We start from the raw sequence: 26,993 nt of genomic DNA, 5'->3' as shown, positions 1-26,993 counted from the left end.
GAAAGATCGATCCGTAATCAGGATACCAGTCGCAGGCTTGGGTTCAAGTCTCTGATCTGCTGCAGAGTCCCTGCAGGGAAGTGGGGTCTAGTAGTTAGAGTGGGGCTTGGGACTCAGGACTTCTGGGTTGTGTTCCCAGCTCTGCATGGGGAGTGGTGTCTAGTGGTTAGAGCAGACAGGGGCTGGCAGTCAGGAGCAAGTGAAAGGGAATGGATTCCACTGGGAAACAATAAAGCATACGTGACGTCTAATTTTCAGAAGGCTCGTAGTAGCCAAAATCCCATTGACTGTCGCGGACTGAAACACATTAATTATTTGATTAAAGACTCTTCTATACACTTCCCAAGCCCTGCCCAACAGCTGGTTAGTCCTGTTCTCAGCTGAATGGCAGCATTTTAACAAATGCCAAGTACGAGCCAATGTCAAAAGCTCAGGGTGCAGCTGCCTGGATAATAAATCACTGTCATGGAATCATAGAATCATAGAGTTGGAAGGGCCCTCAGGAGGTCATCTAGTCCAACCCCCTGCTCAAAGCAGGACTAACCTCAGCTATATCATCTCAGCCAGGGCTTTGTCAAGCCTCAGCTTAAAAACCTCTAAAGATGGAGATTCCACCACCTCCCGAGGTAACCCATTCCAGTGCTTCACCACCCTCCTAGGGAAAAACTTTTCCTAATGTCCAACCTAGACCTCCCGCCCTGCAACTTGAGACCGCTGCTCCTTGTTCTGTCATCTGCCACCTCCGAGAACAGCCTAGCCCCATCCTCCCTGGAACCCCCTTAAGGTAGTTAAAGGCTGCTATCAAATCCCCCCTCATTATTCTCTTTTGCAGACTAAACAAGCCCAGTTTCCTTAGCCTCTCCTCATAAGTCCTGTGCTCCAGCCCCCTAATCATTTTTGTTGCCCTCCGCTGGACTCTCTCCAACTTGTCTACATCCTTTTTGTAGTGGGGGGCCCAAAACTGGACACAATACTCCAAATGCAGCCTCACCAATGCCGAATAGAGGGGAATAATCACTTCCCACGACCTGCTGGCAATGCTCCTCCTAATGCAGCGCAATATGCTATTAGCCTTCTTGACAACCAGGGCACACTGCTGACTCATATCCAGCTTTTTATCCACTGTTACACCCAGGTCCTTTTCTGCAGAACTGCTGCCTAACTCGTCGGTCCCCAGTCTATAGCTGAGCATGGGATTCTTCCTTCCTAAGTGGAGGACTCTGCACTTTTCTGTCCTGACCCCACTGCAAGACAAAACACCCCGTGCCCTGCATCGCTGCACAGAACAAAACACCTGGTGCAGGTTCAGTCTTCCTGCGTACGGTGCAGCGAAGAAGCTAGCAAACACAGGCTTGCAACGTTGAGAAGCTCGGTCACACACAGCTGGTGGCTTTCTGCAAAATGAACTTTTGGTTTCAATTGTTCACTAAAAGCGCAACACTTTCTGTGGGGGGGTGGGAAGCACATTTTCCAACCAGCTCTGTTGCCAAGTCATTAGGCGAATGCAAAGGGGCTTCTTCTGGCTACTTGTCATCCTCTGGTGCTTCCACACTATCCTCTACCCCATAGAAACTGAAGCATCTGCTGGACAGATCCGACATACTGTGAGGACTTGACCTGTGACAGCAGAGCCTAGGTTTGTTTGCCGTGAAGGAGCGCGATATATTTAGCTTAGCAAACAGAAGGCTAAGGGGTGATTTGGTGAAAGTCTATAAGTATCTATATGAGGATCAGAAATTTGCACCCATGTGGACACAAGAACTAATGGATATAAATTGGCCATCAGCAAGTTTAGACTTGAAATTAGACGAAGGTTACTAACCTTCGGAGGAGTGAATTTCTGGAACAGCCTTCCAAGGGGAGCAGTGAGAGCAAGAAACCTAGCTGGCTTGAAGACTGAGCTTGGTAAATTATGGAGGGGATGGTATCATAGGACAGCCTAATTTGGCAATTAATTGATCTTTGACTACTAGTGGTAAATGTGCCCAATGACCTGTGCGATGGGATGTTAGATGGGTTCTGAGTTACTATGGAGAATTCTTTCTTGGGTGTCTGGCTGGTGAGTCTTGCCCACATGTTCAGGGTTTAGCTGATCATCATATATGGGGTCGGGAAGGAATTTTCCCCCAAGGCAAATTTGCAGAGATCCTGTGGGTTTTTTGCCTTCCTGTACAACATGGAGCATGGGTCAGTTGCTGGTGGATTCTCTGTATCTTGAAGTCTTTAAACCATTATTTGAGGACTTCAGTAACTCAGTCATAGGTTGGGGTCATTACAGGAGTGGGTGGGTGAGGTTCTGTGGCCTGCGTTGTGCAGGAGGTCAGACTGGATGATCATAATGGTCCCTTCTGACCTTAAGGTCTATGAGTCTATGGTCATAGGGGCTCTTCAATCTAGCAGACAAAGGTGATCAGTTGTTCTCCATGTCCATTGAAGGTAGGACAAGAAGTAAACTGCTCAATCTGCAGGAATATAGATTAGGAAAAAGTTTCTGATTCTAAGGCCAGGTAAGTACTGGAATGGGTTTCCAAGGGGAGCTGTGGAATCCCTCTTATTGGATGTGGTTAGACAAACACCTGTCAGGGCTGGTCTAGCGGAGGGCTGGACTGGATGACCTCTTGAGGTTCCATCGAGCCCTTCATTTCTATGATTCTGTAACAAGATCCTATGTCTGGAAACTGATGCTAGGCACATTCAAACTGGAATTAAGACACGAATTTCTCACAGTGAGGGTAACTAACCACTGGACCAATGTATCAAGGGCTGTGGTGGATTCTCCATCTCTGGCATATTTAAATCAAGGTTGGCTGGTTTGCTTTAAGTCAAATAGGAATTAATTCAGGTAACGTCTATGCTCCGGTCTCTTCAGACTGGCTGACCGAAGCGCTCCGTCCCTTCTGCCTTTTCGAGTCTGTGGGCAAAGGACTTCCCTGAATTAATTTTTCTCCCTCCTCCTTGTAACAATCTTTTATGTACTTGAAAACTGGTATCATGTCCTGCTTCAGTCTTCTCTTCTCCAGACTGAACAAACCCCACTTTTTTAATCTTTCTTCACAAGTCCTGTTTTCTAGATCTTTGGTCCTTATTTCTGCTCTTCTCTGGACTTTCTCCAGTTTGTCCACATCTTTCCTGAAATGATGTGCTCAGAAATGGACACAATACTCCAGTTCAGGCCTACTCAGCACAGAGTGGAGCGGAAGAATTACTTCTACTGCTGTCTCATTATTAATAATCATGTTTATTACCATAGTGCCTAGGGACCAACCAAGATCAGGGCCCCATTATGCTGGGTGCTGTACAAACACAGAGCAGGAGACAGCTCATGCCCCAAAGAGCTGACGCTCTCAGTCAAGTTGGTGACACTGGAAATAAACAAACTGAAAGTGAATTTCCGAAGAGCTGGTGGAGCTCTGCAGAGCAATGGCAGTAATGGTCTGCAGGGAGGATCCGTGAGCCCTGAGTGTCATGGAGAAAGCTGGCCTGGCTTAAAGGGTACAAAACGAGCCCACATGGCAAAGCAGAATTGGCATGTCTGCATTAGGACAGGCACCGCCGCCTTTGCCGCATGCGCCGCACCCTCCCCTGCTTCTGTCTCTGCTTCTCTGTCTGTTCAGGATATTGCTGATTTCTTCCAAGAGAAAATGGACAAAATACATGACCTTGTTTCTTCCTCCTTTCCCTGATGCCTTCTTATAACTCTCTCCTCCTTCTCTTCAGTCACAGACACAGAAGTTTCTCACTCCTCCTTTCACTGCTCCACTTGCCCCAGTGACCCCATCTAAATCCTGATCTCGCTGGCCCCCATTCTCATCCTCTCCCCCAAGCTCCCAGAGATCCTGGGTGATGCGCTTCTACCTCACAACACATTGCGAACGTTTCTCCAAAGGCGTTATGCAGGGCAGTGGCGCAGGGCATACGGGGATCTCTACCCATGGGGCCCCACACATTGCATCAGCCAAGGCAATCCTGGGGAGCATATGACACACTGAGGCAAGCAGCCAGGTACGCTCCCAGACGAGCGATATGCTAACTTTGGCAGGTATACGCCAATGCAACTTGTGCTGACCAGTGTTCGTAGTGTAGACGTGGCCTTATACTTAGCTTGGGAGCTTTTTGGGTCAGGGACCATCTTTGTTTTGTATTTGTACAGCACCTAGCACACTGGGGTCTTGGTCCATGTCTGGAGCTCTGAGGTGCTTCCACAGGACACACAATAAATAAGGCTATGAATCTGGCCTGGAAATTATTAGTAAATGTCACAGCAGAGAAGAGGGGGGGAAATGAAAAGTCAAGGAAAGGTCCCCAACCTCCCTTCCTGGCTTTGCTTTTGTTCAGGCTGGCAACAAAAATGATTCGGAGGGCAACAAAAATGATTAGGGGGCTGGAGCACAGGACTTATGAGGAGAGGCTAAGGAAACTGGGCTTGTTTAGTCTGCAAAAGAGAAGAGTGAGGGGGGATTTGATAGCGGCCTTTAACTACCTGAAAGGGGGTTCCAGGGAGGATGGGGCTAGGCTGTTTTCAGTGGTGGCAGGTGACAGAACAAGGAGCAACGGTCTCAAGTTGCAGGGCGGGAGGTCTAGGTTGGACATTAGGAAAATGTTTTTCACTAGGAGGGTGGTGAAGCACTGGAATGGGTTACCTAGAGAGGTGGTGGAATCTCCATCTTTAGAGGTTTTTAAGCTGAGGCTTGACAAAGCCCTGGCTGGGATGATATAGCTGAGGTTAGTCCTGCTTTGAGCAGTGGGTTGGACTAGATACCTCCTGAGGGCCCTTCCAACTCTAATATTCTATGATTCTATGTGCTTCTCACTTCAGGATGCTCGACAGAAAAAGGCATTTCCTGTGCTTGGTTTTCAGTGGCCCAGATAAAGCCTGTGAAATCTTGGAAGGGGCTGCAGGGGAGTGGGGGTGTTGGCCAGCGAGCCCACCCACGGTGGCGGTTCCTGTCCCGGGGGGCTGGTGTTGCAATCTGGCACCACTCAGGTATGTTGCACTTGCTAGTCTTAGATAGAGACGGGGGCGACTGGGGCATGCCTCAGTGTCCTTGTGACTCTCTGTGCCAGGTTGTGACACCTGCAGCAGGGAGCCGGGCACAACCCAGTGCGACAGGAACTGCTGCTGCAGGGAGAATGTGGGATGGGCTCACTCTCCAACTCCCCCCCGCCCCCCCCGCCCCGCCCCCAGCCATTCCCAAAAGTTCACAGGCTTTGTTTAAAATCACAATTTCTGGGAGCACTGTGACGCTGGCAGGCCAGACACCAGCTCTAGCCCAGGCAGCAGTGTGATGAAGTGGAGATATTCTTGGGGTTTTCTCTAAGTGCTCAGTGCGTGTGCCTCAGTTTCTCCTGTATGTTACTCATGTACTTTGGTCATGGGACCCGGGTGTGTGATCATTGCAGAGATCACTAGCGGGCGGACTGGCCTTCCCCAGTCACACGTAGGCAGACCTAGCCAGGACCCCCTGCCCTGGCTCAGCCAGCAGCAGCAGGCTCTGGCAGGTGGAGACCAGCAGGAGTGGCCACCTTGCCCAGGAAGAAGACAAAGGACTGGGGAGGGGCCAAGGGACAGGTCTGGGGGTGGCTCCCCAGGGGCCCATCCAGGGAGGCCCACAGGGGGAGTTCTGGCAGAGCAGGGGGGATGAACCCTCCAAGGCCAGGTTCAGGAGGTGGCTGCACTGGTGTGTGGAGATCCGAGGGGGGCAGATGCCGAAGCTCTAGAGTCCTGACTGGCTGCGCCCCGAGGGGTTGTAGAGCCCGGTCCCTGGGGGACTCTGTCATAGACAGGCATGAGCTAAGAACTGAAAACCTCCTAGTTGCCCAGGTCACCTGCATGTAAGTTTTGTTCAAAATAGGGATTAGTCTGGTAAGGAAGTATTTAGTGTTTAGACTCCTGTAAGTAGCTGTGTGTGTTAATCTCACTGGTCGGTGCTAGTTGGTAAGATTAAAGTGTTTGCATTGTAACTGGAAACGCTGGCGATGTAAGAATCATCACCAAGTGTGAAAATAGTTTGCAGCACACGGTGCTATTTCCTGCCTAACCAAAGCAGGCCCCTAGACAGGAGACAAACCGCCGTGGGACATGAGAGGCCAAAAGACTTTATTGGCTGCTTCTCCCCCACACGAGTAGAGGAAACATGCACATGGATTTGTCCCATCAGCTCGGACTCTGAAGGGCCAGAGCAGGGTTAGTCAATAGGCGGAACGGGGCATGCAGGGTCTCGGGGATTCAGCCTGCGGTGCCCTGCTGCACCTGGCAGCGCTCCATTTAGAGAGGGCAGGGGGATTAGCTGCCCCCCCCCAGGTTAGGAGTCAGCTCCAGGTGCCTGCTGCAGCTCCCACTGTCAGCCCTTTAGAGGCAGGGCTCCATATAGGGCGGGGGGGGCACCTGCTTCCCTGAGTTACCTGTCAGCCCCAGACACCAGCTCCCCCAAGCGTGCCAGCACACAGCTAGTCATCCCTCTACCTGCACTAGCCCCCCTCCCCCCAGTAACTGCCTCTGGCTCCCCAGACTTTCATGGTCTGGTCAAAAGCTTCTGGCGGTCTGGGTTTGGGCCACAGTCCACGTACTGACTTCCCCTGCAAGAGGCCCCAGGTGTATTACACAACATTGTTTTGGTGAAAAATTCCAGCCGTGTTAGTCTGCATACAGCAAAAACAACGAGAGTTCTGTAGCACGTTAAAGACTAACCAATTTAATTTCTGCAGACACAAGTTTTCGTGGGCTGTAACCCACTTTGTAAGGAATAGAAATCAGATTGGGGGTCTATATATACATCTAAGGTTAAGGAACAACAATGGGGAAGTTAGGTATAAGCAAAGTCCATTCAGTTGGAGTAGTTGAGGCCTATTCACAACCCTTGATTAGGAGGTGAGACTGTGTGAACAGTGACAATTACTACTTGTCATGAGAGAACCATTCCAAGTCCCTATTCAGACTCAGTCTGATTGTGTCAAGTTTGCAGATCAGTTCCAGCTCTGCAGTTTCTCGCTGAAGTCTGTTTTTGAAGGTTTTTTTGTAGAAGTATGGCAACTTTCAAGTCAGCTACAGAGTGTCCTGGGAGATTGACGTGCTCTCCGACTGGCTTATGGATGTTACCATTTTTTATGTCTGATTTGTGTCCATTTATTCTTTTGCGCAGTGACAGTTCGGTTTGGCCAATGTCCATGGCAGAGGGGCATTGCTGGCACATGATGGCATATATTACATTAGTAGATGTGCAGGTGAATGAGCTCCTTAGGATGTGGCTGATGTGGTTAGGACCCGTGATGGTGTCACTACAGTCGATGTGTGGGCAGAGCTGGTAATGGGGTTTGTTGCAGGGATAGGTTCCTGGGTTAGTGTTCTTGTTGTATGGTGTATGGTTGCTGGTGAGTATTTGCTTCCCGTTGGGGGGCTGTGTGTAAGCAAGGATAAGTCTCACTCCCACAACTTGAGTGAGTGAGGGATCGTCTGCTAGGATAGGTTGTAGATCCTTAATGATGTGTTGGAGAGATTTTAGCTGGGGGCTGTAGGTGATGGCCAGGGGTGTTCTGTTGTTTTCTTTGTTGGGTCTGTCCTGTAGTAGGTGACTTCTGGGTACCCTTCTAGGTCTACAACCTAGTCACCAGAGAGGCAGGCTAGCTTGTGCTTAATCCAGGGGCCTAAAAAGCTGGCGCCATGAGTTCGAGTCTCAGCTCTGCTACGTTGTGACTCGGGACAAGCCACTTTATCTGTGTAGTCTTCAGTACGCACAGAAAAGAAGGATAATAATCTACCCTTTGCCATTTAGACTGTACACTCTTCAGGGCAGGGACTGGCTCTTGCTCTGTCACTGTCCCATGCCTGGCACCATGGGGCCCTGATCTTGGTGGAGGTCTGCGAAGTGGCTGGTAAAATGGGGGCCCTGATCTCGGTGCGGGTCTGGGCAGCACCTGACACAACGCTGATCTCAGCTGAGGTCTCTAGGTGCTATTGTAATAACACAATGTAGGGGAAATGTAGGGAGGCAAAGTTGGAAAGCCACCTATAGGAGGTGCAGGACTCCCCCTATAAAATGTGTGTGACATTACATTTTACCTCCCTCCCCGTATTTTGAGAAGTGCTGTTTTCTTTGGGATCAGGGAGCCCCTTTCTCTGCCCTGCCCTCAATGACAGGGTCCCTTTGGGGGAATGTTGAATTGGCCTGATACAGCCCCCTTCAGGCACTGGTGATCTCTGAGCCTCACCTGCTCACCTGGCTCGGAACAATTCCCCCTGCCTCCTACAAGACGGGCTTCTTTCCTCTACAGGACCTCAGTGCTATTCAATGGCTCCCGGCTGCTCAGCCAGCAGGGAGGGCAAAGGGCCAGAGCTGCACCCCTGCCAGGGAATGGGTTAAGGGTGGGTGCCTCAGCACTTGTGGTTTGTGAAACAGAGGAAGAGGCTATGGTGTGTCGCAAGCCCTGGCTCTGCTCTTAGTCTGTGGTGCAGACGTTGCCGCGCGGGGGGAAGCTGTTGCACGGCGCGATGCAGACAGGAGTCAGTTACTGTCGCTAGCAGAACAACTCCATGGAGCTGCCACAGACCAACAGAGCCAAGATGCCACACGGGAGGCCAGGTAAACTCGGGGTGGACCGTGGGGAGCTGAACTGCTCATTCATCCCTCCAAGGCGGTACAGAGAGTCCCCTGTCGAGATGCCTGGCCAGCGGGTCTTGCTCACGGTCACACTGACAGGTTTGGGGCTGGGAAGGAATGTTCCCCCAGGTCAGATTGGCAGGGACCCCGGGGTTCCTGGGGGGGTTTCCCCCTTCCTCTGCAGCAGGGGGTGTGGATCGGGCATGTCTCACTACTCATAGAATCATAGAAATGCAGGGCTGGAAGGGACCTCAAGACATCATCTAGTCCAGCCCTGCGCTGAGGCATGACCAAGTAAACCTAGACCCTTCCTGCCAGGTGTTTATCCAACCTGTTCTTAAACACCTCCAGTGACGGGGATTCCACACTCTCCTTTGGAAGCCTATTCCAGAGCTTAACTCCCCGAGAGGCAGAAAGCTTTTCACAATCTCCAATCTAAATCTGCCTTGTCCAGAACTGCTTGTCCTACCTTCAATGGACATGGAGAAAAATGGCTCATCTTCCTCTTTATAACAACCTTTATCAGGTCCCCCAGCCTTCTTTTCTCAGGAATAAACATTCCCAGTTATTGAACCTTTCCTCCCAGTGAGGTCTTCTAAACCTTTTATCATATTTGTGGGTCTCCTCTGAACTCTCTCACATTTGTCCCCACCTTTCTTGAAGTGTGATGCCCAAAACTGGACACAGCAATCCAGCTGAGGCCCCTGCAGTGCCGATTATAGCAGGATAATCACCAGTGTCTTGCATACGACACTTCTGTTAAAACACCCTACAGTGATATTAGCCGCTTTCGCAATTGCATCACACTGTTGGCTCAGATGCAATTTGTGACCATTTGTAACACCCAGATCTGTAGTGCTTAGCCAGTTATTTCCCATTTTGTAGTTGTGTCTTTGATTTTTTATTCCTTTGTGTAGTACTTTGCACTTGTCTTTACTGGATATCTTCTTGCTGATTTCAGACCCCTTCTCCAATGTGTCAAGGTCATTTTGAATTCTAATCCTGTCCTCAAAGTGCTTTCAACCCCTCCCAGCTTGGTGACTTCAACAAATTTTATAACCGTGTTCTCCACTCCGTTATTCAAGCCATTGGGGGGAAATAGGATACACTTTACCAGTTCCTGGAGGTTCTGGGGGGCCTGGCCCAAGCTGCAATGCTCATTACCATGAGGAAAACATTGAAGCTAAATTGTAGATCATGCCTGAGGATATTTATAGAAACTTATTTCCCTGTATTTATGTATCTATTGTCCAGATCTTGTGGGACTTGCTGGTGCCAATCAGAAGCAGTGTTCGAGCAGTCTCAAGCAACACTCTGAACAGGGAGTTGCTGGGCCTGCTGGCCCAGGCCAGGCCCTTCTCTAGAATAGAGAGTGTGCGCTCGTGCAGTGAAACTAGGACGTGTCATTTGAGTCTGAGAGACAGACAGATTTGTGCTCCTCTCTGTGACATGGTCTAGCATCACAAGATCAAGAACTACCAGTCCCAGAGTTCCTTGTGCATAGGCAGGAGAGAGGGACAGCTGGTGGGAGGGGCAAAGCAAAGCACCATAAGACAGTGGGAGCCAGGGCTGCTGCTTCTTCTGGCGGGATTTGCAGGCCCAAAATGTGAGTGAATTAGACTCTTACTCACATATAGTCACACACACGCCCCATACTGCCATGTCTGGTGGTGGCGATACATACAAATCAGGCAGCCAGAAATGTAAGGAGGTAAAAGAAAAGGAACTAAAAGAAACTGAAGGACACCAATCTATCCTCCTGTTTTTCAAATCAGACGAGGCCTTTCTGCGGTCAGGCAATATACGAACTAGGGAAGCAGATGAACAAAATCCAGACGAAAATGATTTCAATATAGAGACTGTGTCTGTGGCACTGGCAATTGATGATAAAGAAAAGCTGCCAGAACATGCATCATGTGACTCCAATCTAACGTTTGAAGACAGTCCGGTAGTACCACCATTAGCACCACCACATTCAGAAGGTTTACAAGACGCAGGAGAGAGTAGTGCTACGTTGTCTGATTCTTCTCTTTTCAAAGATCCAGGCTTGTGGCCTGAAAACGTAACAGATTCTATCCATCAAAAAACTGTTCTATCTGGTGTCCTGATTTTTGAAGAAATGCAGGAGCTAGCAAAGTCAATGCCAAAAGATGTTGATGGGCATCATTTTCCTGAATTTCTTCTCAAATGTAAGACTTCCAACAAGAGAAAAGATACCAAGAGAATGGCTTGCTTGGAGTGGTACCAACCAAGAATGAGGGATCAGGGTATAGGTGTGGGAGGGGGCCCGTGTTACAAGTTTGTACTGGGCCTGAAAAAATTATGCTTGGGCCCTGGCCATTAATGAAAATATTAAATAGTACTTGATCCAGGACAGACCCCTGCATGATCCTCCTACATACGCCCTCCCAGTTTGAGAGTGAACCATAGATAACTATTCTTTCAGTACGGTCTTTCAACCAGTTATACACCCACCACAGAGGAGTTTGATCTAGACCACATTTCTCTAGTTTGCTTATGAGAATGTCACATGGATCAGCGTCATAAGCCTCACTAAAATCAAGATGTATTTTTGTCTACGGCTTCCTTCCGTCTACTAGGCCAGTAATCCTGTCAAAGAAGGGAATTAAGTAGGTTTGGCACAGTTTGTTCTTGAGCAATTCATGTTGGCTGTTACATGTGACCCTAGCATCCTCTAAGTGCAAATAAACTGATTGTTTGTTCCAGTATCTTCCCAGGTGTCTAAGTTAGACTGACTGGCCCATAGTTCCCCCAGTTCCCCTTTGTTCTCCGTTTTAAAGCTCGGTACTATCAGTTCAAGTGCCGGCCACCGCAGTGGCCTGGGTATTAGTGACACCTTGATCCCTCCTAGTCTCTGTCTGGAGCACACCACGCCTTAGGTCGTTGGGCTCAGTATAGGGTGTCTGGGTGACACGTAATGGCCTGTGCTCTCCAGGAGGTCAGAGTAGATGATCTCATGGTCCCTTCTGGCCTTACACCCTATGAAATGATGAAAGGGCTGCTGCAGGCTCTCTAGTGCAGTCCCAAGCCCCTGCCATGGTCGTAGCAGGGAAGAACAGTCCCCTGCACCAGAGAGATCCATAGGCGGGAGTCTCTGCGCTGCGCTCTGCAGGAGGCCCGAGTGGATGATCACAGTCTGAGAGTCCATGAAGGGCTGGTGCACGCCAGCAGGGAACCGGGGTATCCTGCCCTGCCATTGCCTCTAGATAATAGCAGCACTTGCCCATCCGCAGCCCTTTTCATGTCAAGATTTCAAGGCACTTTGCAAAGGAAGGTGATGACAGTTATTCCTGTCTTACAGCAGGGAAACTGAGGCACAGAGAGGGGCAGGGGAAAATATTAGTCCCAGAGCTGGAACTAGCACCCAGGTTTCCTGAATCCCAGTCCAGTGCCCGCCCCAGTGGGCCATGCCGCTCAGATAAAGAGTTTTGATCTCCAACACTACCAATCTGTCATCTCTCAACTCCATTTAAAAGGAACCAAGTCCTCCTACCAGAAGGCTGTCCCACCATCACTTGCATCATAACCAAGACAGAGTCGTTCGGCCTTCAGTCCTGATCCTTTAAATTCCCTCCAGTCCCATGGGAAGGGGGAGGGGCTTAATCACAGGAGCCCAGTGTTATTCAATGGAATGCACTCTACGGGGCAGAGGTGATGTTAAAGGGCCAGGACTGCACAGACCCTGCTCTGGAACACAAATATTTATGAGTGGGGAGATACACTGATAGTTGCAACCGAAGACAGGCTCCAGGTACCTACCCCACGGAGGAGATTTCTCAGAGCAGTTGATAGCCTGTGCTATGAAGTAGGTCAGGCTGGGTGGCTTAATGGGCCCTTCTGGCCTGGACATATGTGAGTCTCTTTCCTCTAGCAGACAAAAGCAGAACAAGAGCCAATGGCTGGGAGATGAAGCGAAACAAATTCAGACTGGATAGAAGGTGCCCATTTTTAGCACGGATGAGGATTAACCATTGGTACAGCCCCCCCATAGCCAGAGCGGATTCTCCACCAGCTGGGGTCATTACATGAATACTCGATAGCTCTTTCTGAAATATTCCTCCAGCTCATCCACCAGATATGGGCTGGCTGCAGGAATTACTGGTGAGGAGTTGCTGCCCTGTGTTATACAGGAAGTCTGAACGAATCATCAGAATGGTCCTTTCTGGCCTTGAAATCTATGGAAATAGGAGCGCAAGGATGGCCAGACGGGACCAGCCCGGAGGCCCATCTAGCCAATGGCATGGCATAGCTGCTGCACGGCAAGTGTCAGAACCCTGAAGTAGCAGGTGGGGGATAATCTGCCTTCTACATCGTGGTCTTTAATAGCTGGCAATCAGCATAAGCCCTGAAAGAGGAGATTTAATACTCCTGCTAACAAACGTCGTTGTCATTAATTGTGATAGATAGATAGATAGATAGATAGATAGATAGATAGATAGAGGGGGTGTATGGGGATATCATAGAATCATAGAGTTGGAAGGGACCTCAAGAGGTATCTAGTCCAACCCCCTGCTCAGAGCAGGACTAACCTCAGCTAAATAATCCCAGCGAGGGTTATGTCAAGCCGCAGTTTAAACACCTCTAAAGATGGAGATTCCACCACCTCCCTAGATGACCCATTCCAGTGCTTCATGACCCTCCTAGTGAAAAACCTTTTCCTAATGTCCAACCTAGATCTCCCCCACTGCAACTTGAGACTGTTACTCCTTGTTCTGTCATCTGCCACCACTGAGAACAGCCTAGCTCCATCCTCCCTGGAACCCCCTTTCAGGTAGTTAAAGGCTGCTATCAAATTCCCCCTCATTCTTCTCTTCGGCAGACTAAACAAACCTAGTTCCCTCAGCCTCTCCTCATAAGTCTTGTGCTCCAGCCCCCTAATCATTTTTGTTGCCCTCCGCTGGACTCTCTCCAACTTCTCCAGATCTTTTTTGTAGTGGGGGGCCCAAAACTGAACACAATACTCCAAATGTGGCCTCACCAATGCTGAATAGAGGGGAATAATCACTTCCCGCGATCTGCTGGCAATGGTCCTACTAATGCAGTCCAATATACTATTAGTCTTCTTGACAACCAGGGCACACTACTGACTTATATCCAGCTTCTTATCCACTGTTACCCCCAGGTCCTTTTCAGTAGAACTGCTGCCTAACTCATCGGTCCCCAGTCTGTAGCTGTGCATGGGATTCTTCCGTCCTAAGTGCAGGACTCTGTACTTGTCCTTGTTGAACCTCATTAGATTTATTTTGGCCCAATCCTCCAGTTTGTTTAGTTCCTTCTGTATCCTATTCCTACCTTCCAGGGTATCTACCACTCCCCCTAGCTTAGTGTCATCTGCGAACTTGCTGAGGGTGCAATCTACCCCGTCCTCCAGATCATTAATGAAGATGTTGAACAAAACCGGCCCCAGCACCGACCCCTGGGGCACTCCGCTTGTGACCGGTTGCCAGCTAGAGATGGAGCCATTGATCACTACTCGTTGAGCCCTATGCTCTAGCCAGCTCTCTATCCATTTTATACTCCATTCATCCAATCCATACTTCTTTAACTTGCTGATAAGAATACCGTGAGAAACCGTATCAAAAGCTTTGCTAAAGTCAAGGTATATCACATCCACCGCTTTCCCCACATCCACAGAGCCAGTCACCTCTTCATAGAAAGCAATCAGGTTGGTCAGGCATGACTTTCCCTTGGTGAATCTGTGTTGACTGTTCCTAATCACCTTCCTCTCTTCCAAGTGCCTTAAAATGGATTCCTTGAGGACCTGCTCCACATATGTAGCTATGTAACCGTTCTGCCTGGGGAATCAGCAGCAAAAAGGGCCAGGTTCAATATCAAGGAGTTCTTCTTAACAGTTCAGAAAGGAACCAGCTCCAGCCCCCACTCAGTAACCTGGGAAAACCAAACGCCAGCCCTGGGCGCCTCTAAGAGGCAGTTCTTCCCCACTCCCAAGCACTGAGTCTGTGTATAACAACAGAGAACTTGTATTAAAAGAGAAAGAAACAAGCATTAGTGTGGGAAAACACCAGAACCACATTCAGAAGTATGTGACCATGAGCAAACTTGACCCCACCGCACAATGGGCCCTGTCCTTTGACCCAGTTTCTCACCTTGCGGTGGGAAAGTCGGACAAACAAACGTCCCTTTAACACATCACTCCTCTCTCCCCCTGCTGCACCCTGCTCACAGTTTGCTGCCTTTGGTTAGCAAAACTCCGAGTTCAGAGGTGTGTTCACGGGGGCTCGCCTCCCACCCCACAAAAGGGGAGGAGGCATCAAGCAACGTCTCTGTGGCTGCTCTGCACCTCTGCAACTAGGTGTCTGCCGAGGCTTCTGCTGCTGCTAGTCACATATTGCTACTTGGACACTAAATCTGTGGAGCCATGCTCTGAGGTAACACCACTTAACCCCGGGCATTAGTGAATTCAGCTCTCAGTGGTCTCACTGGCAGTACAGCCTCTGCCTTGTCTTTCATTTCACCACGGTCCCTACACCACGGGTTCAGATTAGAGTGACCCCCTCAAACAGCACGCTAAGTACCGTTTTGCTGCCCTTTAGTCAGTAAGGATCAAAATATTTCATTACCACTGCACTCGATACTAGAGATCATTTTAGCAAAGCAGTTCCAGCATGACGCGCACCTAGGCAGAGCAGGTGTGTCTATGCAAACACAGTCTGTTCCTTATGTCTTTTCCTCCAGTTCATCACTAGATGTCAGAGGAGAGCTCATTCAGACCCTGCTGATAGATAGATAGATAGATAGATAGATAGATGATAGATCCAACTAAAATGACAAACTCCAGACATCGCAGGTGAAGGCTTTGGGTTGGGGTGGGGGTGTGGGAAGTGAATCCTTCGTGGGCAAATGTTCAACCCTGAGAACAAGGATTTAGCCCAGTGATTCCCATAAACATCCCTGCAGCTGTAGATGCTCACACGCAACGTCAGTCAAGGCCAGCAAACAGTGGCTGACTCTGAGGGTTGTGAACAGCTTCGATTGACCTGGGCTGGAAGGTCTGTGGGGCAGGGACCATCTCTTTGTTCTGGGTCCATACAGTACCTGGTGCAATGTGGTCCTGGGCCATGGCCGGATCTCCCTGACACTGCTGCAATATAGATAAATAGTCATAACACTGACAGTGACAATGAAAGCCAAAGCTGAGCTGGGACGTGACTGGATCCAGTACCTGGGCCTGGGGATGAGTCTGGGTTTCAAATATTTTGTGATCAAGACCAGCCAAAAGCCGATCCAAGACTGTTCTAGAAAAGCCTGTTTCTGCCTCTAGATTCGATGGACAGTTTTGACGACGACTACCAGAGGGATTATGAGAATGTCGATCCCAGTCAGGCACCACCCCAGCATCAGGTGCAGCCACAGTGGCAAGAAAAGGCAAAGCCAGGTGGGTGACTCACTTCAGCTGCATCTCGTAGAGCATGGGAGGCGTGTGGGCCAAAACGTTGCTGGTGAGCAGAGCAGGGCTTGGAGTCTGGGTTTGGCAAAGGGAAAAGCATTAATGTGAGGCTGCAGCTGGACATGCCGAGCCATTTGCAGGCATCACTGCCTCATTCACACTCAGGGCAGCTCCCCCTCTGGGAGCAATTGGTTCAAGCTCTCTGCAGCCCCAGGCAGGCCATCCCAGGGTCATGATTTCAGTGTTATCCCCACTGCCAAAGAGGATTTGTGCAAGGGCAGAACGAGCTGTTGGATGCCAACTCCCACTGCCCTGTGATGGGAACTAGGTGCCCGGATCCCCTTTGAAAATCTCCCCGATGGTTTTATTTTTAAATGAAAGTCGAGGATTTTGGAGCATGACGCATCCGGGGCTGAATTGTGCCGCCGGCAAAGGGCTGCTGGCCAGACACGGTGCCAGAGCACAGGGCAGCTGATCGAGCTTGCCAAGGAGGGTGTAACGGAGCCCCTGCCTGGGCTGGACACACACAACCCTCGTTTCAGGGGAAGGATCCCGGTAAAACAACTCATCTTCGGAAACAGGCTGAATCCCAGCGCCCCACCGCAGTGCTCCCTTGCCCAGTGCTGCTGTGCGTTCTCCCAGCCTTTCCGGCGACTGCCTGTCTCGGCGTCTCACCCTCGCTGAGCAAATGGAGCATGTGCAGGAATTAAAGTGATGGTCCCTCTATGCACACCCCGTGCTTGGGCAAACGACCCAATGCACACTCGGTGCTGTATGGCTTGCAGGGGCAGAGGGGAGAGATCTCCCCAGAGCCTCTCGACACCGAGCTCTGCGACAGTGTTTTTCATCACAAGATCTCAAAGCCCTTTACAAACGAGGTCAGCTGCATGATCGGCCCCTTTGTTGTGGCTGCCTCTGCCCCCCACCAGGAATCCACGAACTGGCGTCATTTTCAGTCACAGATCCCAGGGTGATAACTAGCAATGCTGGAGCCTTAAACGGCATCTTAAATGGCATAACCCAGGGAGAAAAGGGGGCACACAGAACACATGGCACTAGGGCAAATGGGGGACCCTGGTGTGGGGGAGGGAGAAAGGGGAGCACATAGAGTGCTGGGCTATGGGGGACTCTGGTGTGGTGAGCAGAGAATGGTGGGCGCTCAGAGCCCCTGGCATGTGGGACCTTGGTCTGGGGGAGGGGAGCACACAGCCGCTGGCGTGGGGAGGGAGTGGGCAGTGGGAGGGGGATGGGAGGGTGGCACACAGGGAGCTGGGGGGGAATGAAAGGATGCAGGGAGCCCTGGTGGGTGTCATGTGCTCAGCACAGAAGCTACCAAGGCGGGCCCCTCGTTCCATTTCATCTGCCCAGCTTGGTGGGTGAGCTGACATTGGCATCAGGCACCTCCCACCGGCCTGGTGCCATTGACATGGGCAGGCGGCCCCGACTGAACTCAGAACTGGCACAGCCCCCCAGGAGGTGTCTCCACTAGGCAAATTGAGGTGTTCTTAACTTGGAGACGGGGCAGCTGGGAGCTTCCCCATCAATTAGCAGGTTGAGGTGAACCCCAGGCTCCCACAGTCGCTCCCTCCACCCACCCACTCTGGGGAAAGTTCCAAGCTGCCTTCTCTCTGCCCCAGAGCCTGGGCCGGGGTAGCTATGTTAGCCCAGACCCCAGGGAGATGCAGCACAGGCTGGCCAGAGGAGTTCCTGGACTGGCACAGCCACACCACCTCCCCAAACGCCACTAGCCACGTCCACAGGGACACTCTTCTTTTGGCAGAGTTGTGTCTACACTGGGAGTTTTGCTGGCTGTTTAGCTGAAATAAGTGTGTCTACACTGGTTTGATTAAACTAGTTTAAATTCACATCTCTGTCGAAACCAGTTTGACTTTTTTGGGCAGATCAGCCCTTTGTAATCTGCTTAAGGTTCAGCCCTTTAACACACTCTTGAACTGACTCAAACATGTCTACACTAGGCATTTGTCTGCACCCTAGTTGCATCTGTTTAGTTTTAATCGGTTTACAAACTGATTTAGTGCAACTCCCACATGTGGACACTGTGAAAGCAGCGGCGATAACTGGTGTCAAGATGGTTTAAGAGCATCCACACACAAAGTGGCCCCAGTTTAAGTAAACGGGAGTGAAATTTCACGTCAGTTAAGCCAGGGAAAGTTGCTGCACAGACCAGGCCTGGGTGGATCACACCAGTTTAACTCGATCAGTATCAGCGCATGAGCTGTGTGGACAAGGCCTCAAAGAGCTGGATTCTCAAAGGTGCTGAGTCCCGCAGCGCCCAGGGACCCCAGTGGGAGCTGAGAGTCGTTAGTGCCTCGAAGGATTGGGGCCTTAAGGAGGCAGACAAGCCCGAACACCATGGTGATGGTCTCGGGGTCCTGTGGGTGACAGATAAGGCTCTATTCTCTCCTCTTTGGAGTGCACGTCCCAGGGCAGGGGCTCTGTTCCTTGGTGCTGCTGGGGGCACCCACGAGATCCTGCTCCTCTCCTAGAACTGGGATTAGAACCCAGGAGTCCTGACTCCTAGCCCCACGCCCCCACATCCCTCCCAGAGCTGGGGATAGAAACCAGGGGTCCCCCCAGCTCTAACCACTAGATCGCTCTCCCACACCTTGCACATATAGGTCATTCTCCAGCCCGTGGCTGGCGGCGTGGGTAGAGGCTGTGCTAGCCATGCTTCTGCTGACTTGCGCTGTAGCCGCTGATGTCGCTGCTCTTTGCAGTTGTGTTCACCTCGAAGGCAGCCGAGCATGGGAGAAAGTCTTTGGTCATCCTCTACGTGCTGATGGGGGCATCTCTGCTGGTGTCTACAGCCGCCCTCGTGCTGATACTCCTGAAATGTAAGTGCCAGCCTGGGGCCAGCTGCCTGGTGTGTCTGGGTGGAGGCCGCAGGCAGCCAGTCCTGCCCCAAGAAGGGGTGTGGACGTGACTGAACAGAACCTCCTGAATGCCAGTGCTGTGTCCAGTGGAGGATCGGTGGCCTTGAGATGGAGCCAAAGCTGGATCTAGATCCAGATCCGGATCAGAACTTTCACATAATCTGGGCACGCTCAGATTTTCAGGGGGTTTCGTTTGGGGCAGATTTGCTTTGTCCTTGAATGGATCACTGCCCCAGCACTTATGCTGCATAGAGGATAATAGCTTATTACTCCCACCATCTGAGGGAACTGCTCCCTTATCTCACATGGTTGGAGCTTGGTTGCTGATGGTAGTAGGTTCAATCTCAGCTGTAGCGGCTGTTGCACAAACCTGGGATGTCCCTTCCCTCCCCCGCTCAAATCCTTCTCGGGACTGAGCTGAGCTGTAGATGTTAGATCCTGGGTGAGAGCCAGGATGACAAAAGCTTCCTGTAACAGTGACTGCTGTGGCCCAGCTGATTTCTCATGGTGACCATTTCTTGTTTATCTCTTTACTTGGCATCTCGATTTCTCAAGAGCCGAGAGATGTAAAACAGGAACAAACATGTCCAGGGAGCAATCGGGAGGGGTGGGGGGGGCTGTGTGTCTCAGACCAGGACTCTGCAATCACAGCCCACAGCACACACGTTCCTCCCCAGAGCAGGATGACAGGCTACTTTAGGGCCGGGGCAGGTACTGTAGGAAGTGGAGGTGGGGGCTGAAGCTGGTGGGGAGGACTCAGGGCTGGGTTCTCCTCTGGAGCACAGCCCAGCTGGTTGGGAACTTTTTGACAGAACCTTTTATCCTTGGAAAACGGCAATTTGTCCAAACTGGAGCTTTTCACACAAACAGGTCAGTTTTGATTAAACTTTCTGCGGGAAGGTCTGTCTGGGCCGGGGTGGAATCTCTGGTCAGTACCATACCGAGGGAGTCAGTGCTTAATTTGAGCCAGGGCTGAGACCCAGCACCTCCGGGCTTGCTGCGTCAGTTATGAAAGTAAAAAAATTACGTGAACCCCGGCACCTCTTTCATTACCAATGAAGCACCGGAGGGAATCCCACCCCATTCTGGGCAACATCCTCTGCCACTAACTAGGATGTGGGAGACCAAACCGCTCCCAGCAGGGACGCAGACCTGGGGGGGCCCAGGCCTGGGGGCTTTGAAGTCACTTACTCATGCGTGTGCACACTCACACTCTCTCTTCCCTGCCCAGTGAATATTTATTGATACACGACAGAACAGCTCCCACAGGGGACACTGAAAAGCAGAGCCAGAGAATGACTCTGTAGCTGGATGTTCAGAGCCGGCTCAAGTCTCTGTTTTACCTGAGTCAGAGCAGAGCCTTGGCCCTGGATTTCCCATGCCCCCAGCTGGTGCCTTCACCGCTGGGACATTGGTTACTCTGGGCCAGTCTTGGCGTCCTTTTGCATTGGAATGAAAATCTTCCGTTGAGTTCGCCCAGTTTCCCAGCAGCCCCCGTGCAGAGGCAGCGCAATCGGCCGTGTCCAGGCCAGGAGTGAGGCAGGCCCCAGATGGCGACAGTGGGCAGCACGGGCTGGGCATTGCAGAACCACAGGGTCTGTCCCCGTTCCGCAGCCTCCTTGGCCGGGTCCGAGCAGCCAGCTGGGATAGTCGCCAAGTCCGGCCTGGGCTGGGATGCGGGATTAGCGGGATGTTACCAGCATAGATCTCTGTGCCGTGGGTTGAGCCGCCCCCCTGTGTTGCAGGGCTCCCGTACTGCCCGCAGGGCTGGGAGGAGTTCCAGAGGAATTGCTATTTTTTCTCCTCGGACAAGGAGTCCTGGGAACAGGCCAGGATCTCATGCAACGAGCACACTGCAGAGCTGGCCGTCATCAGCAACCAGTGGGAGCAGGTAGGTCCCCGCTTTCCTGCCCCCTGGGGAAAGGCAGAGCTGGGTTCAGCGCAGGCCACTCGCCTGGGATCCCTCCACTCAGGCTGAAGCTGCTGCTTTTATCCTAGCGCTTGTGCTCTGCTCCCCCGGCTGCTGGGCCCATCATCCACAGCCTCTGGATCCAGCCCGACGTCCCCAAGGGGAGGAGGGCAGCCGCACGGCTTGATCCTGGGCCCTCCGCTGTGGGGCAGCGCAGGGGACGAGTCATCAACGTGCCTCTGCTTCCCGAGGGTCCCAGAGAGCAAGAAGCAGCAAGTGACCCGGCTTCCCTGCTCCAACTCCCCAGCGCAGAGCAGCCGAGCACCAGAGAAACCAGCAGGGGCTTGCTCTCGGGATCTCCGTCACAAACCCCCCCATCCCTTCAGCCCCGCCACTGCCACTGCAATGCCCCCTGCCCCCATTGCCCCCTCCCCCAAAACCTCCATCAGCTCCCCCCTCCCCCGGCAATGCGAAAAGAGGCATGATGCCCTGGAGGCCCCTCCCCCACCCACCCAGAGGGAGATTCCCTCCAGCCCCCATCCCCGGCCCTGATCTCTGCAGGGTGCGTGTGGCCAGAACAGATCAGCACAGACGCACATTGCTACCCAGAGATGCTGCTGGGATCCAGGCAAAGCCCCGTGGCCGGGTGCTGCTCCCGTTTACATCAGTGTAAATCTGTAATCCCAGGCACTCCGCGGCCCCTTCCCTGTGGCAATGGCCTCTTGTCTCCACCCCGCTCCCATCCGGGCTCTGGGCCTGCGGGTGGTTTCAGCACAACACCTGTGCAAGGCAGGTGATGAAGGGCTGGGCAGGCCCCATGGGCTACAGGTCCCTGGTGGTTTGGAGACCCCCGGCTAGGAGACCAATAGCTGCTGCTTTGTGCTTCTGTCCCGTCCCCCTTAGACCTTCCTGGCCGGTGGGATCAATTCCACTCACCACTGGATCGGCTTGAGCAACGAAGGCACAGAAGGAAGCTGGCTGTGGGTGGATGGCTCACCGGTATCATACACGTGAGTAAGGGCACGTCTTACACTACAAAGTTAAGTCGACCCATGTTACAGCCACCCCAGGAATTACTGCGGGTTTCCATGTCCACACTGCCCGCCTTCTGCGCATCCTCCCCAGGTGCGCAAGCACCAATGTAAGAGGGGCGGTGGGAGAGGGGGAGGGTGGTTCAGAGGCTAGGCAGCAGCTGGGCTCCAGCTGGGAGCTCTGTGGGGAGCCCAGAGCCTGGAGGCTCGGTGCCAGCAGCGAGACTCCAGCTGTCAGCGCTTAGAATCATAGAAGGTTCGGTTTGGAAGGGATCCCAGGAGGCAGCTAGTCCAGCTAGTCCAACCCCTGTCAAACCACAGCTTAAACACCTCTAAGGATGGAGATTCCACCACCTCCCTAGGTAACCCATTCCAGTGCTTCTCCACCCTCCTAGGGAAAAACTTTTTCCTAATATCCAACCTTGACCTCCTCCACTGCAACTTGAGACCATTGCTCCTAGTTCTGTCATCTGCCGCCACTGAGAACAGCCTAGCTCCATCCTCCCTGGAACCTCCCTTCAGGTAGTTGAAAGCTGCTGTCAAATCCCCCCTCATTCTTCTCTTCTGCAGACTAAACAAGCCTAGTTCCCTCAGCCTCTCCCCATAAGTCTTGTGCTCCAGCCCCCTAATCATTTTTGTTGCCCTCCGCTGGACTCTCTCCAACTTGTCCACATCCTTTTTGTAGTGGTGGGCCCAAAACTGGACACAATACTCCAAATGCAGCCTCACCAATGCTGAAAAGAGGGGAATAATCACTTCTCGCAACCTGCTGGCAATGCTCCTACTAATGCAGCCCAATATGCTATTAGCCTTCTTGACAACCAGGGCACACTGCTGACTCATATCCAGCTTCTTGTCCACTGTTACCCCCTGGTCCTTTTCTGCAGAACTGATGCCTAGCTAGTCAGTCCCCAGTCTGTAGCTGTGCAGGGGATTCTTCCGTCCTAAGTGCAGGAGTCTGCACTTGTCCTTGTTGAACCCCATCAGTTTTCTTTTGGCCCAATCCTCCAATCTGTCATTGCTGGTGCTTACAGCCGGAAAACCTGCCTGCTCAATTCCAAAACAGGGACCCTACCAGCAGTGAAATTGACATGCTTGTAAATTTCGTGGCTCTGGCTGTCCCCCACTCTGACAGCCAAGGGGCAATGCAAGTGACACAGTGTCTACTGCCGTTGCGTCACCCGAACTATGTCGACCTAAGCCTTATGCCTCTCGTCAAGACGGATTTACTAGGTCGGCGTAGCGGCGAGTTACAGAGGTGGGAGGAGCACTGTTGGGTGTACATAAGCTGCCTTGTGTCAACTTCACTTTGTAGTGTAGACATGCATTTGCGTTCACCGTCCTCCGCCTTCTTTCATCTGCCTCCTCACCCTGCTCCCAAGGCCAGCAGGGCCCTATACGCTCCCTACACCACACCCCCGCCCATGCAATGGAGCAGGGGAGCTGGCCCGTCTCCACCCCCACGGTACAGTTTGAGCCCCGGGGCTGGTGAGTGCTGGAGTCAGGGCTACACGGAGAAGGGAATAGCTAACGGATTACAGGCTGACATGGCTAGGAATAAGCATCGTCACACAGCCCAGAGCCAGCAGGGAAGTCAATGGGGCAGGTTGAAAATTTCCCGCTGACCAGTTCTTCAAAGGGAAATCAGGATTTTGACTCAACGTTTTTTCCAGCCGCTTGCAAAACATCGGGATTTTTTGTTGAAAAACGTATGCCCCAAAAAGCGAAATATTTTGCCTGAAAACTCAAATATTTCACTTCAGAAAGAGTGCCCTGGTGCCGCATGAGAGCTGTAGTTCAGTTACTTCATGTCCTCCTTCTCTACTATGGGCCAGCCTCCCCTGCCTGGCCACATCTCCCATGATGCTCTACCTCTCTTCTCCAGAGGGATAACCATAGTTCAGTTGCTGCATGTCCCTTTCTCCCATGGCCAGCGTCCCAGGATGCTCCCCCTCTCCCCTCCAGAGAGAAGACCACAGTGTGCTGTGGGAGATGTAGCCTAGCCAGCGAGCCCGCCTTATAGCTGAGAATAGGGGCATGACGCACCAAAACATGAGCTGATCTCAGCTGTTCTCAGTGGGAGTGGCAGGTGGCCAGCACCAGGAAGGCTGGCTGCTCACACACGGGGGTCCTGCAGTAAACACTGGATAGGAGTGCAGTGGGGAGGACAGGAGGTACCACGGAGAGGGGAAGGAATGTGATCTTTATTGACAGACACTGAGCCCTGTGCAGTGCAGTGTGGCTCTGCTCTCTGCTGGGACCCTGAGGTAGCTAGACTCTGGGGACACTGTCCATCCAGGACCCCAGACCTAGTGTGCTCAGGGAGCAGCACAGCACCGCAGGTTCCCTCGGGATCAGAGTCAAATACAGCTCATCACTTCTCCTTGATCTTTCCCAGTGACCCGTGTCCCCCCCAAAAAACCAAACCATTGGCTGAAACTAGTCAGTGACTTTGTGTCAGACTCTCAAATGGAAAAAAATTCACCCAACTCTGCTGGGATGGTTGGATGGGAGTGTGCAGGGAGAGATAGACAGGAGTTACTTGCTATGATTCTGTGATAGATAGATAGATGATAGATAGATAGATAAGATTAGATGTGTATGACTGACACACGGGAGTGTTTGGGATGGGATAGGCAGGATAGGGGATGGATAGGCAGGGAAGATTCCCCAGGAGCTGCTTTAGCCACTGGAAATATTCCTTTCTTCTCTTTCAGATCTTGGTCTGCAGGGAACCCTGACGTTAATAAGACTCTGAAAATCTGTGTCCGTCTGACAGGTCGTGGGGGGGCGTGGAGCAGGGCACAGTGTGAGACTCGCTATAACTTCGTTTGTGAAAGAGCCGGGGCCTTTTGGGCGTAATTTGCACCTTTGAAAACAGTTTGTCATTTTGAGGTTTATTTTCCTTAAGCAGCCAATAAAAGCCAACAGAAACCCGGCCGCCTTCGTGGGCTCACGCACCTGGCTGAACGCAACGGGGCTGAATCTGAGCTACTGAATATGGTGAGATCTAGAGAACTTTAAACTGCCGCCCGCCCTCCTCGCTGAGCAAAGCCCAGTGGCTAGTGGAGAGGCCTGCCAGAGCTGGATCCCGCTCCGAGTGCTACGCTTCCCACGTGACCTCGCACGGGTCATGTCAGATCCAGGCCAGGTGCTGGGTGTCACCAAAGTCGGACATGTTGAGCCCCTGGCATGATGAGACCCACAATCCCTCTGCTTCTCCCATCGCTCCCACTAGACCCCAGGGTGCCACACAGATTGGGTGTCCTAGTGTTCAAATCTGAAGCCAAAAGGACCTTGCCTGTGAGGTTATGGGGAGTTCCGTGCACTGAGGGCAGGGAATCCCACTGCAGTCCCAGTTCCCTGCAGAAATATTTGGTACGCCTCCCTAGCACAGTGGCCCCCAAACTGTGGGGCGTGCCCCCATAAGAGGCACAGAGAAACATTTGGGGGGGCATGGTGGGACCAGGCCTGCCTCCATGGTGGCAGGGAGGAAGCACAACCCAGCCCTGCTCTGCCACCAGCTCCTCTCCAGCCCTGCCCCGGCCCCAACTCCACCCTCAGCTCCCTGTCCCTCAGCTGTTGACTGTGGCCCTCGCTGCAGCTCTGGTCCTGGCTCCCAGCCCCAGCCGTGCCTCCACTCCCAGCAGCATCTCCAGCCCTGACCACGGGGTAGAGGCAGCTGCAGAATACATTCCCAGCTCCACCCAGCAGGGCTACACCGGACGTGGCTCTGAATAACCGGGGGCTCTCTGGCCCCTAATGTCCTCACAACGTGGCTGCAGAGACCATTCTCCTAGCCTGGTGCATTGTCCCTGTCGCCTCCTCTGCGCCTCCCTCCACTGGGTCTCCCTTCATCGCATCAAACACAAGCTGCCTCTCTGAGTCGTCAGCTGGAGCGAGGGGAAATTTTCCAGCCAAATCTTTTTTCTGGCAAAAATGCAGATCCGGCGACACCCAAACATGGGATGAATTTGTGTCATTTGGCTGCACTGCTCATTTTGGCAGGGGGGCGGGGAGGGAGCGAAATTGGCAAAGGTTGAACCATTCGGACGTGTCATTTGGAAATGGCGTTTTGGTGGCACCGTTCCTTGGATTGTATTTCCAAAAATTCAAACCCAATAAAAAACAAACCATTGAAACCTGAACGAACAGGTCCTGCGGATGGAGGGGCCCTAGGAAGTTTATACTGAGGAATTCTGGGTGCCTCAGGCTTATCATGCAGCTCAGAGAGGCAAAGCCCAGGTGACACAGTGTGACAAGCATCACGCAACAGTTTGTGTCCTCCTTACCCATGCCCTGGACGGTTTGCGCTTCCGCAGTCACTGACGTGAAGGGAGCCAGGGCGGAGAACGCCATGCGGGAGGGCAACAGGTTGCACATCACCACCAAGAGAGCAATTTGACGTTCAGAGGTGTGTAGAGGGTAAGACTAGGAGGGATCTTTGTGGCCATCCTGCCTACCCTTGATTTAGTTGGGCTTGGTCCTGCTTTGAGCAGAGGGTTGGACTAGATACCTCCTGAGGTCCCGTCCAACCCTCATCTTCTATGATTCTATGACCCCCTTGTGACGAAGTGGAGATGCCCCAGTGTTTTATCTGAGTGCTGTACATGTGTCTCAGTTTCCCCATATGTTACTCATGTATTTCGGTGATGAGACCTGGGTGTGTGAACATTGCAGAGACCACTAGAGGGCGGATGGGCCTTCCCCAGTCACACATAGGCAGACCTAGCCAGGACCCCCTGCCCTGGCCCAACCAGTTGCAACAGGTTGTGGCAGGTGGAATCCAAGAGGAGTGGCCACCTTGCCTGGAAAGGAGCCAAAGGACAGGGGAGAGGCCAGAGCAGGGAGGTCTGTGGGTGATTGGTGGAAAAAGCCTCTGTGGGGGGGTTCGCGTGGGAGCAGAGCCCAAGCTCCTTGGTGGCTCGCTGCTGTAACTTCTAATTAAGCTGCTAAAAATGTCTTTCCACACTGTGACCCTGAGAACTAATAAACCTTCTGACTCCCACGCTGGCTCTGAATCACTTCTGACTGCAAGGCAGGTGCATGGCCCCTTTGGGGAGTGGAAGAGCTCCCCAGGGGCCCATCCAGGGGGACGCACAGGAGGGAGTTTGGATGGAGCAGGGGGGCTGAACC

At 52.2% G+C, this 26,993-nt stretch overlaps 1 protein-coding gene across 2 annotated transcripts; it reads left to right on the top strand.

Moving 5' to 3' along the window:
• The first annotated feature begins 8,458 nt into the window (after positions 1-8,458).
• LOC137150664 (perlucin-like) lies at positions 8,459-25,261 on the top strand. Of its 2 annotated transcripts, XM_067544645.1 has the most exons (6): positions 8,459-8,576; positions 15,898-16,011; positions 18,762-18,878; positions 20,663-20,808; positions 21,730-21,836; positions 24,575-25,261. In XM_067544645.1, exons 1-6 carry the CDS (start codon positions 8,528-8,530, stop codon positions 24,717-24,719), a joined length of 678 nt encoding a protein of 225 aa, XP_067400746.1. In that variant the 5' UTR covers positions 8,459-8,527; the 3' UTR covers positions 24,720-25,261. The 2 variants fall into 2 exon arrangements, with proteins under 2 accessions (XP_067400746.1, XP_067400747.1); XM_067544646.1 differs by lacking the exon at positions 18,762-18,878.
• Positions 25,262-26,993: the final 1,732 nt, after the last annotated feature.

Source organism: Emydura macquarii, unplaced genomic scaffold (genome assembly GCF_026122565.2).
Source record: "Emydura macquarii macquarii isolate MOO-44397 ecotype Brisbane River unplaced genomic scaffold, CSIRO-AGI_Emac_v2 contig_1002, whole genome shotgun sequence".
Lineage (NCBI taxonomy): Eukaryota > Metazoa > Chordata > Testudines > Chelidae > Emydura > Emydura macquarii.
The sequence above is the reverse complement of the archived record's forward strand: the minus strand, read 5'-3'. Positions and strand labels throughout refer to the sequence as shown.